The 12,995-nt window shown below is 37.5% G+C and overlaps 1 protein-coding gene across 1 annotated transcript in view; it reads right to left on the reverse strand.

Moving 5' to 3' along the window:
- Nucleotides 1-5,053: 5,053 nt before the first annotated feature.
- The window catches only part of LOC110320681 (signal-regulatory protein beta-1-like), a 643,074-nt gene continuing 635,132 nt past the window's right edge, over nucleotides 5,054-12,995 (reverse strand). Inside the window, exon 3 of the mRNA XM_021196798.1 lies at nucleotides 5,054-5,164. Within this exon, the coding sequence (XP_021052457.1) occupies nucleotides 5,055-5,164 (110 nt within the window). The 3' untranslated portion in view covers nucleotide 5,054. The remainder of the gene's footprint in view (nucleotides 5,165-12,995) is intronic.

A 12,995-nucleotide genomic window follows, 5' to 3' on the forward strand; every position in this document is an offset into this window, starting at 1 on the left:
GGAATTAGAGGGGATCCTGGGGCAGGATCAGGTTTAGGGGAAGATAGGAGAGAGGTCCGGAGGACTAGGAGAATGGATAGAAATATGTACTTGCCAAGGGTGGGGAAGTGGGTGGAAACTTTAGAAAATCCCAGAGACCTGGGATGGGGAGGCTCCCAGTAGTCAACATGGATGACCTTAGCTGAAATGTCCAACAGTGGGGAGATGGAACCTGACCACCTCTAATGGTAACACAGAACCCTCATTGGGGGGATGTGGACATCAGCCCACCTACTCAACTTTCTATTCTAAATTGCTACTGTCTCAAACCAATGCAGGGAGAAAAATGGAGCAGAGAATGAATGAAGGAATGGCAGACCAGTGAAAGGTCCAACTATGGATCCATTCCATGTGCAGGAACACCCTGACATGATTACTGATGCTGTGTTGTGCTTGCAGAGAGGATTCTAGCGTGCTTGTTCTCTGAGAGGCTCTACCATCAAGTGACTTAGGTAGATAAAGATATTCACAGCCTAGCACTGGATAGAGTATGAAGGATGGAGGTTGGGGAACCCTATGGAAGAGTTAGAGAATGGTTTGAAGGAAAGGAAGGTGATGACAATCCTTTAGGAAAATCAAAAGTGTCAATTACCTTGGAACCCCCCCCCCCTCCAGGAGCTCCCAGAGACTGCGCCAACAACCAAAGAGCATACAGGAACTGATCCGAGGCCTCCAGCACTTATTTAGCAGAGAGCTGCTTTGTCTGGCCTTAGTGGAAGAAGATGCACCTACTTCTGTAGAGTGATGATGCTCCAAGGAGGAGGGATACATGGGGGTAGACCTTCTCGAAGGCCCGGGGGAGAAATTGAGGGGGAGCAACATTTGGGATGTAAATAAATATAATAATTAATTAATAAAATTAATTTAGAAAGTAAAAACAATTTAACATGGCAAAAAAGTTCCAAAAAATATAATAATCCCTCACATGCTTGTCCGTGCTCAAACCTAAAATAATTCTCAGATTTTGTCTGGAGCCCTGTTGCAAGATGAGATCTCTCCTACCCATATCACTGCAGTGTGGATATGACAGAAGCTTTTGATGAGGAAAAGTTTCGATATGAATATAACAGCCCATGGCCTTCCCCAGGATACTATCTTATTTGTATCCCAGTTGTGATGGTTTAAATTAGAATTATCCTTTTGGGCTAATATGTTTAAATAATTGGTCACAGTTAGTGGGACTGTATGGAAAGAATTAGAAGGTACTGTCCCAAGGTCAAAATGTCCACAGAAATTCTATTTTCTGTGACTTTTCTCTTTTCATTGTTGATTACATTTTCTGCTTTTACACATTTTTCTCAGTGTGCATATTCCTTATATTTTATAAGCCAGATTGAGATCCACCCTAATGATCTCAATTGTCCTTAATCCCCACTTTAAATATGCTATGTGTAATAAAATTACATTAAGAATATCAGGGTGTGGTTTTAACATATGGCTTGGATACTGTTCATCTTCAACAGGTTCACATACATCCCAGATCCTCTTGACTTTCTCCAGAGTGCTTTTTTCCCCTGCTTCTTGTAATAGGCAGTATTCAATACACTCCAGGCCTACTTATGGTTCCCTAAAACACTTCTCTGTGCACAGTCCTACCATGAATACAGATCTATGGCCTCAGATTAGAATCAAGCCTCTCTCAGAATCCAAAGATAAAATGAAATCTAACTTTAAAATATTAACATTACTTCTCACAGCATGTAAGCTTAGACCCAAAGGTTGAGTTCAAATGAATTTAACAACTTGTACTCCTTACATGTCAAATCTGCTCTACACCTCTTTGCAGTAGTTTTACTATTCTTTTCAAGTGTGTGGAGGGACGAGGCAGAGAGAGGAATTGTGAATGATCACCTATCTTATTCATCAAAGAATCTCAGACTTATATCAAGGCCAACCAAGTTGAAATTTATCCTTTCATTTTTTCTTAATCTCTTATTTCCTTCCTCCTCTTTTGGAGTGGGGAATTGAAATCATTGACTCACACATGCTAAATTCATGCTCACCATTAAGTTATAGACCCATCCCCACCATTCCCTAATTCTTCATTTTAAGTACAGTTTATTACTTGGCTTTTTGGTATAAGTTATTTGTAGAAAGATCATTAATTTCTTGGTTAAATTAGTGTGTAAATGTACACTGAATCTGAACTGTGATTATCTACAGCAATAGACTATAGTCTGTTTCATTACTTCTGGTCCACAGATCCTAGGTCCAGCAGACAAGATCTACATAGGTTAGCCAAAAAGTCAACAGTATGTCTATATTTGTATACAGCTCAAAACCAATGTTCATTTCAATGTCTCTACAAAAATATTCTAATGTGAGTTAAATGTTACATGGCTCAAGAAGTTGACAGTAACTTTTCCATTTTATAAATACTATGTAACAGGGATAAGCACTTTTAATTCTACCACATGTAGGTATGCATAGGTATATTTCTTATACTAAGTCACAGAGAAACAGAGTTACTAAGAGCTTCAAAGTCTGTCAATAGCAATGACTAGGGTTGTGGTTCCAATTCATGTAGTCTGCTTGTACTCATGGCTTCAATATTCATATTCAGGTACCTTGGTCTCTCCTATGGCCTTTCTCCAGTTCTTTTATGGGGTACTGAACAAAGTGGACTGAGTGAAAAGTTGCTGTTTCTTCTGGATTTCTTCAGTCTCCTTCCTATCTGAGAAATGTTTTCTTTTCACAAGGCTGTATTTAGAAATGGCGTTTCTGACAAGTTTCATATGATCATTAATTTAAAATATACTTCAGTGACATGAGTTATATCACACTAAGGATTTAATACACAATAGAAATATTTATTGGATGCTCACTTTGAGATAACTATTGTTATAAGAACATATTTATCAATGGTGGATAAAAGAGACCATATTGTTGCCTGTTTGGAAATGAGCTTCTTCTGGGGTAAATAACAGTATTTAATAAATATGTAAGTAGGATGCTATCTTAGAAAATATTATATGATCAGCAAAAAAATATCCATATGGCTAATGAATTAAGCAGAACCATTTGGGAAGTTAGAACTTGAAAAAACAAATATTTCTGGGTGTCACAAGAAAGAGGGATTTGACCAAAAATTATAAGAAAGTCAAATAGTGAGCCATGGGGATGTTGTATAAGTATGTATTATGAGGCTTTCATGGGTCCTGGTTGAAATTTATTAATAAAGATGGAGATATCTATACTTTACTTTTCTGTAGCCAGACTCAGAACTTATCATCTTATCATTTTCTCTGTCTTTTGTCTCTTCCTTTGAGATCTGCCAAGAACCCAAGTATACCAGTTTTGATACCTTTTTTCTGCTTTAATTTTTTAAATCTCTACCCTTTCCCACCATGTGTCAAATTTTGAACCATGTGTCTGATATCCATGTCTTCTGAAACAGCAAGTCTGTTTTCTCCTTTTCTCTTCGATTCTCCTCTAGCATAAAGTTCCTGATATTTACACTTCACTTGTAATGTGAAAATTCTTTGTACTCGAATATATTATTCTTGATGTTTAAATCCCTCTTTATTTTTAAAATAATTACAATAAAATTCACAAGAATACAACTGTGCACATCATTAGGGCTCTGGGAAAACGATGCATATGTAGAGAAAAAAACAAGAAAATCTCTTTTGGGGTTGTTTTTCTAAGGGAGTCTTGGGGAGCAGTCTTCCACAGCTTCTCAAGAGCCCCTGTAAGAAAAACGAAGGCAGATATTCAGAGTCCATTGCGGCAGAGTGTTAGTGAAACATTTAGAGAATCACCTCTGACTCAATATTTTGTTTATTTCTTACATATAATCTTAGTTACACATTTTCCCTGATATAGCTTTACTCCTAGTGCTCCTGTCCTGAGGGGATGAGATACCCATATCATAAAATTGTGGTGTATCATTGCAGCCTAGTTCCTGAGTCATGCAGTCTTCTGAGTCTACTATTCATGAACATAGATAGAACAAAAAAGAAACAGCAATTATTATAGGCCATTTCAAATATATAAATGTTGGCCCATAATGAAGATTAATGATTCCCATGGACACTTTGTCTTATATTTACTGTAGTCACCTCAAACAGGAGCGGTGAGGCTAGTGCAGCAAATCCTCCTCATGGGCTTATGTTTTTTACATTTTTAGGCCACTTTGGGCATCTTTGTTGATCCAGGATTGAACAATTCTGCAGTATGCACATATTTTCTTGGAGATTGTTGTGTCTCAAACTGTTTAATGAAATTCTTGAAGAGCCTCAGAAATGGTCCATAATCACAGATCCTACCACTGTGTGATAACATGGCCCTGCTATTGATCCTGCTCCTTATATGTTGGTCCATAGACTGAAAACTCTCTGGTCTGTGGTGGATTGAATATGGTTGACCCAGAGAGTGGAACTGTTTGAAGGTGTGGCCTTGTTGGAGTAGATGTGTTACTGTGAGCATAGGTTTTAAGACCCAGTCTTAGGTGCCTGGAAGCCAGTTTTCTCCCAATGGCATTCAGGTGGAGATACAGAAATCTCAGCTCCTCCTGCACCATGTCTTCCTGGATGCTGCCATAATCTCACCTTGATAATAAAGGACTGAACCTCTAAACCTATAAGCCAGTCCCAATTAAATGTTGTAATGTATAAAAGTTGCCTTGGTCATGGTGTCTGTTCACAGCAATATAACCCTAAGACATGGTGTTTTGAATATCTAAGATATTTGTATCTTGGTTTTCAGTTGGCGGTTCTGTTTTGGTAAAGTTTAGGTGACATACACTTGCTAGAGAAAGTATGTCACGTAAGAAGAGCATTGAGATTCAAAGCTTTTTGCAATTTAGAGTTTGTTCATTCTGATTCATGAATTCTGCTAGAATGTGAACACTCTTCTATCTATTTTGGTTGCCAGTTTTCTCCAGCATAATGGATTCATTTGACTCTGGAATAACAAGAGGTCAAATAAACCCTTTCTTCTATAAGCCATTTTAGTCATGGTGTTTTGTCATAGCAACAGAAAATTAATATAGCTATAACCATTGTAACTTACATTCAGGCCTTCTGTTTCTTGTGCCTATACATGACAAAGACAATTATCAGAAGCAGTTTGGGTCCAAGGAGTGCAGCTACTATGATTTTAGCAGTATCTGCTGTCTTCTGTTCTGAAAGTAAAGTAGCAGGAGAAACCATTAGATAGGTCACATGCAGTTCTCCATCAGTGGTCTTCTCTTGACCTATCTGTGAAATCCTAAGCCTAATAAAGCTCTGAGAACATTCCATGTCTTCTCTGTCCCCATTCAAAACACTAGTTCAAAGAAGACATCATTACAAAGTATCGATTTGTCCATTGGCCTTAAGTAAGTTTATTAACTTGTCCTTCTAAAGAAAATGAGAAAGAATTTGTACTCACTATCACATGTCACTTCATTTCATGAAAATAAAATGTACACAAAGAAGATTAACCTTCAAACTGAAACTTTTGCAAGGCTTATCAACTGTTTAGAACTTCATTGAATTGTAGATTTTGGCATGTTGAAGATCCAGAGCCAAATTATGTTGGATATTATTTAGTCCTGCTAATAGCCATATATTGTCTTCTGTACCTGATAGAACAGCTTTGTGATAATTAGGTGAATAATTTGGAATCTACAAGCAGAGTTCTTGTTTTTTAAGAATTTATTTACTCAGAAGACTACAAGTTTCGACTAATGCAGGTGCTAAGTGTGTCATTAGAGAGCATCTAAAGATTCTAACATCTTTCTCAGCAATATTGTAACCCACCTCTTCTGTGTTTCCAGTAATAAAAGTTCTTGATTTATGACTTTGTATATTCTGTTACTTAAAAAAAAATGCATGTTGCTTCTACAGTGGGCCTTTAGGTATCATGAATCTGTGTTTCTGGAACATAGTCACTGATATTTGCATACATTACTCACAGAATTAACATACATTCTCTGTGTCAGTGACTATTATTTGAATTCTACTCAAACAATTTATCCTTAGGGAGGGCCACAAGGTTAGTGGGACACTGATATGCTCCTTATTGGTGGTACTTAGGATAATCCCTAGGACAGTGTCTTTGGAACAAAACAGGTTCAGTATCTAAGTACTCAGGAATAGCTGTGAACAGGACATGTGCATGAAAGAGGATGATGGTAAATGGAGAGAAAGAGAATCGACAGACTGCCTTGTTTAGATAAAAGGCATGCTCGAAAATTCCATGTTCTTTGGAATGAAGGGATCATGGTGAAGTGGCAAACAGCCTGGTGAAAACACTTTCTTGAAAACATGCAAAGGATGAATGAAAACTGTATAAATAAGAGTCTATGAGAATCATTTTTATGGTTTGGAGTCTCAACCATCATGTTGTCAATGTTCATTCCAGTGTAGATACCATCTCAAATCTTTCTGTTACTCATAAAGTACTAGAATTAATTTTGAAGTTAATCAAAGATCAAAATATATTTTAAGAATAGAAACAGGCTGGGTGCATAGTTCATTGGGTGCAGTGTTTGCCTGATGTATTAGAGGCCCCTGGTTCATTCTCCAGTATATCACAACCAACAAAACAAATAATTTAGTAGCTCATATCTATAATCCTAACACAAGAGCATGGAAACAAGATCAGAAGTGTATATTTCTTACTTGCCCATGATTATGACACATTGTTTGATAGTTGTAAATGTTATACCAACCTAGCATTGCCCAAGAGGAAAATTGCAGTTAAGCACTTGATTAATCTGAGTTGGTCTGTTGGTGGTTCTCTGGGGGATTGTCTTGATTGATAATAGATATGATAGCATCACTGTGAATGTATGTGGCGTTGTTTTTTAGACACTGGGCTCCATACTGTGAAATATCAATGAAGAAAGCAAGCATTACACAGCAAATAGAAATTATGGGTATACATTTCCTCTTTAATCTTGACTGCAGATGTGGTATTTGAGTTTTTGCCTGATTTTCACAGTATTTAGTTTCTGCCTAACTTTCAGTAGACAGTCTGATTTCCTTAGAATTATAAGTTAAACAAAACATTTCATCCCTTGTGCTTTTCTTGTTCAGGGTATTTTACCACCACAACACAAGTGAAAGTATATCACTGCCTGAAATTGCACACAAACAAGAATCAAATGGTCTTTGTGGGACCATAGGAAGAAGCAGATAGCCGACCATATTCAGCAGCATTAAGATACCCGTTTTATTGCGTCCTACCTCCTCTTCACTCTAAAATATTGGCCATCCCATGCTCCAGGTTTCTGATGAGTTGTGGTGTGTTTCACTGTCCCAGAGTGTGATCACGTGTCTCACTTAGACTAGTTGTCTTACACCTGTGATGATATTTACATTTCTCTAAAATGGTCTGCTTTGCTGCATCCACCATAGTGAACGTTCTTGGGATTGTGACCTGGAAAGTGCCTTGGTCAGTACACTCAAATAGGAAAAATTGAAATCGGATGCTCAGTTTGGTTCTGATTAAAGAACCTGTGGTTTTGAAGATCCCAGTGCCAATAAGCAGCCAGAGTGTAATTGTTTTACATAAAACGGGTGGCGGATTGTTTTCCACAGAAAGTAATTATTTTACACAAGGCATTGAAATGAATTGCCTCTAACTTCAAGGAATGCTACAAGACCAAACTAAACCAGGAAAAGCAGAATAAAGAAAATCGTATCTTTCAAGTAGGAATAAAACTCAAGCATCCAGAGAATGTCATTTCTAGCTTGGGTCTTTGGAATATCATATTTAGCTTGGGCCATCCTAAATAAATATGTGAAATAATATTTTTTTTAAAAAAGTACTGCCCTTGTTGTTCCCAGGTTTCTTTCCTCCAACACAGGTTCTGCAAGTTGAGCTTCAGGAAAGATCAGTGAGTTTTTCTTAACCTTTCTAGTGACCAACCATAAAGAACTATTTTATCTTTTCTTTTTTTTTTTTTTTCTCTATGTTTTTTCAGAAGCTGTCCAGTACTTCTTACCTTGTTCTCTCTGGAACTATGGGATACACTGCTCTTTCTAACTCCCCACCAGTTGTGCACCATGTGTCTAGAAAGATTAATGGAATGCAAGAGAAATGACAAGTTTACATAACAACCCTGTAGAGAAATATCACTATAGAACCAAGACTTAAAAAGGATCAAGAATATCCTTTGAGAAACTCTATTGCAGACTTTTGAAAGTGCAGATAAAAATCAAGAAAGTCTCGAAAAATACCACATTCAACACCCAGTATCCGGTGAGTGATATGACATTTTGTAAACGATAAGAGAAATTGACTTCAACATTTTATCGTATTTGGAGTTCATTTCTTGAGGTCTAAAGATTTTAATAAGCAAATCTGAAGAGGTTTTAAGGGTGAAATAAAAGCTAATTTTGGGGCCCACAAAAAACTATGAAAGTAATTTTGAAAAATTTAAGATACTGTCCATTTGAGATCGTCCTTAGAAATTATAGATAATTCCATTGAATGTAATGATATTTGTTTTGAATGAAAAATAGTTATTATCTGAGCATCCAGTGTGTATTGCATTTGCCTTGCATGAGCATACATGACAGAGCCATCAGAGGGTATTGTTATGCAATATCTAAGTAGCTCCTAACCTAAGGGAGTTGGTGTTTTTAAAATATTACTGTTTTAACAGGTATGTACATAGATAATTAGGTGACCCAGTGTTTATCTAGCTTGTGAACTCACAAAAAGATCTGTATTCCAAGTGCAGAGGTCTAGCCTCGGTATGAGGGGAGTCCTGAGAAAGGCTGGTGTGGGAACTGTGCTGTTTCAGTAATGACTAGGAGTCAGTAGCAGATGCAAGCTGCTAGTTCAGGTACTCTCTCTGTTCCCTGAAAACTCTCACTATTTAATTTTCTTCAGCTTAATCATTCTTCAGCTTAATTGTTCAGCTTAATTCTTCTTCAACTTAATGACCAGAAAAAGCCTGATCCTGCCAGGCGTGGTGGCGTATGCCTTTAATCCCAGCACTCGGGAGGCAGAGGCAGGCGGATTTCTTAGTTCCAGGCCAGCCTGGTCTACAAAGTGAGATCCAGGACAGCCAGGGCTACACAGAGAAACCCTGTCTCGAAAAACCAAAAAAAAAAAAAAAAAAAAAAAAAGAAAGAAAGAAAAAGCCTGATCCCAGTCTCCCAGTCTTTTATTTACTAGATCTACATCATTCAGGCTTTGATCATTGCTAATAATTATCAAAAATTCTTAAATTTACATTAACTGTGAGTCCTGGATCAATAGTCCCAACCACCATTTTCTTAGAGCAGAACCAGACACAAAGAAAAGGCACATTTCTTTCTTTTCTTTCTTTTTCTTTTTCTTTTTTGTTTTTTTCAAGACAGGGTTTCTCAGTGTAGCCCTGGCTGTCTTGGAACTCACTCTGTAGACCAGGCCGGCCTCGAACTCAGAAATCTGCCTGCCTCTGCCTCCCAAGTACTAGGATTAAAGGCGTGTGCCACCACGCCCAGCTGGCACATTTCTTTATAGGTTTATATAGCCTGTCCTTCATGGGCAGCTGGGCATAGCTCTTTCAGTTTCCTGGTGTAGCAGACAGCAGTCTTTAGTAACTATTCTCATGTTAAAACAGAAAGATAACACTACTAAAATTAAAATGATTCCTTACAAAATTTTGAATTTATGTAAGTAAAATGGTTAGAGCTCTCTAATATCTTTCCAGGAACTGCTATTTCTAATTCTCTAATCAGCTAGAAAACAAGAGCACTAACTTTTCATATGCTTCTACATCATCTTTTAATTCTCTAATCATCATTTCCTTATCCTAGTAATTCCATAGTCTCATGTACTTTCCTTTTAATACTATTTAGTCCTAAATCATATATAATTTCCTATTTTTCTATTTATTCATTTTCTTCCTGAGACTACTTTAACTTTTCATCCTTAATATCCCCAAGTTCACCCTAACTAATTAATGCGGCAGTCATTGGACCAGAGAGTATATGTTCTTCCTCTTGATCCCAAATTTAAGGTCAATTTTGTCAATGAACTATTTCTACAAAGGACCATGTAAGCTTTTATGTACCTTATTGTTATGCTGTCTAGATCTTTTCCCATGGACCTAAAGGCCAAGTCGAAGTCCTGTTACTCGTCCTCCACAGCCCCATGACAATCCCTGTTACTCATTCCTGAAAACCACATCTGTTTTAATTACTATGGTGTGATTAGCTCTGAGTAATGGGTAGGGGGGAGTATATTCCCCAAAAAGAAAGACAGAAAGTAGAGTAGTAAAGACAGCAGATCAGTTTCAGGGCAACAGCAACTATCATCACATGTGGGGATCATGGGATTAATGGCCTGGTGACTCTCCAGGGGTAGGAACTGTGTCACACCTCCCCTTACACAGCCATGCTGGACCTAGCACCAAGGAACCTGAGTTTTCCAAAATCATTGGATTTGCGGGCCTCCTTATTGTTTCATGAGAGGGGAAAAATATTCATATTAATGGATCTTTATCTAACTAAAACTCTTACGTAATAACAAGTCCAGGAGAATTACTTTACTGCAAATTTGCCTTGTACCTTGAGGATAGCTGTGCTCTCAGGAACAATTGATTTTCTTTTATTTTATTAGACCAGATTACATGTTCTCAGGGCAAGAATTCAATATCCCTACTGCTTCCCAACTACTAGAGTTTTGACTGTAAAACTACTGACTCAAGAGGTAAGATCATAAGGGTACTAACTGTGTTAGGAAGTAATTCTTTAATGATTTTTGTCGATAAACGTTCTATTAAAAAGTAGGGCTTCCCTGAGGCAGGTTGATCACTGAAAAAGCAATACAATTACAGCTGGTTCTGTAAAGATGTTATGGCCAAGGTCTTGGTCATGGTAAGAAAAATATTAAATATATATATATATCACACACACACACACACACACACACACACACACACANATATATATATATATATATATATATATATATATATATATATATAGCAGAAAGACAGAAATTTCTTCCTATAACATCACCCAGACAGCTGTGCTGGGTACCTAAATAACTGAGACACTACAGGATTTCAGGTGGACTGTCATAATTTCATCCAAAAGAGAACACAAATGTTCATGAAAAAATCTAAACCAGAATGGAGGCAGAGAAGATACTGTAAAGAAAAGATATGCACTTGAGGTTGTAACAAAGTTTAGGTAACAACTGGAAGAGTCAAGATGCTAGAGTTGGATGATACCTTAGTTTCTTACTTATTTAATCTGTATATGTCAACACATCAGTGGAAATATGTATGAAACTTGCAAGAAGTGGGAATGAAATCTGACTTTAACATTTTACTTTGCTGTAGTTATCAGGTTACATAAATATTAAGCATGAATGCTACCTCTTTCATTAAAAAGTGGCCAATTTTACACGTAGACAGAAGGTGGGGAGGAGACCTCACAAGAGATGATGGCACTACACTACTCCCTCTTATGTGCACCGACAACCACACTGTGGGTTTTAATGACTGATGGCTGTCCATCATGCTTAACCTGGCATGTGAGTAATGTGTCATCCTCATGGGCAGATAGGTTCACCAAGAGACATCTGGTCCAGTTGTAAGTTCTATTCTTGTTTACTGTAAGTATAGAAGCCAATTCTGCCTGTGATGTATTTCTATTCTTTAACAGGTCAACTGAAGGTTCAAAAGATAGAACTAGTGCACCTGTCACTTGATATCAGGTTCTATATCCATGTTGGCTATTGGTTGATCTAAGGGAGTATAGAATTGAAAATTACTAATAGAAGCTGAGATAGATTGAAATGAGGCATTGGCAGACCCAAGAAAAGAGCTGCAGTGATGAGAACCCACCCCTGTTACAAATGCACGTTGGGTACAGAATTAGTGTTTGGCATAGAGCAGATCATAACTGAGTACAGTTCCTAACACAGAGGAGCTCAGGCAGTGGTGGAATGAAGATTCTTACAAGTGAAATCAATAAGCATAACTCTCAGATACACTATGAAAAATAAATGCCTGGAAATGCTGGGCATGAGGAATGTGAATCAAAGTTAATATAGCTTCAATCACTTCTGTTAAAATAAGTAAATTTCCTTTAGGTGCTGATCATAGACTATAGTCCCTATTGTGTGGTATTTATGAGTACTTGTTTAGGAACTATGGAAGAACAATCCTGATCAGATAGAAGCTGGAACTCAGATTCAAGGACAACTCCCACAGATGGTATGAGACAAGTTGGCTCTACCACAAAGAGTGCTTCCTTAAGACATGATATGAATCACCTTACAGAAGATCTGAGTGCAGATCTCCCCAGTTCCCAGAGGATTTTTGCTGAAGATAATGTAGGAGGTGCTCTCTTATTTGGGGTCCTCAGCAGTTTGAAGGTGAGAGAGCTCCTTTCCATTTGAATCATTTCAGTGTGATATTCTGACGTGAGAAACTGCATGTGAAGCTCACTGCTTAGGTGCAGCTCTGCCTGTAGGACCTGAGACCATGGGAGGAAATGGTTGAGATACAAAGGAACATGTAGACAAGAATGTCATTTTGATTGCCACCACTGATGATATACATTGTGAAGAACTTTACTAGATAATAACAATAATATCACAGTCATCATTGTTTATTGTGTTGCTTGAGATCAATATCAGAACACTTGGAACCTGCTCTAATTCCATGTTATACCTGCATTTTAGTCATAGTCATTAATGATTCAGGCTTCTCTATGGTTTTCCTTGGGTTTTTCTTGTTCATTCTTTGGTATCACTTGTTCTGTGTTTTCACAGTTTCACAGAGATGCCCAGGAGAGAATAAGGAAGGACAAGGTCAGATAAAATTCGAGACCTGGCCAAGACACTCAATTATCACTGTATTTCAGATTTTATACAATCTATTTCTGCTGGTCTCCTCATGAAACCTTGACAATCTACAATACATCTTCCTAGATTTATAACTAATGTACCCAGAAAATAAGATAACATAAGGACCATAAGCTGGAGCCCTTCCTTCCTTCCTTCCTTCCTTCCTT

Source organism: Mus pahari, chromosome 4 (assembly GCF_900095145.1).
Source record: "Mus pahari chromosome 4, PAHARI_EIJ_v1.1, whole genome shotgun sequence".
Lineage (NCBI taxonomy): Eukaryota > Metazoa > Chordata > Mammalia > Rodentia > Muridae > Mus > Mus pahari.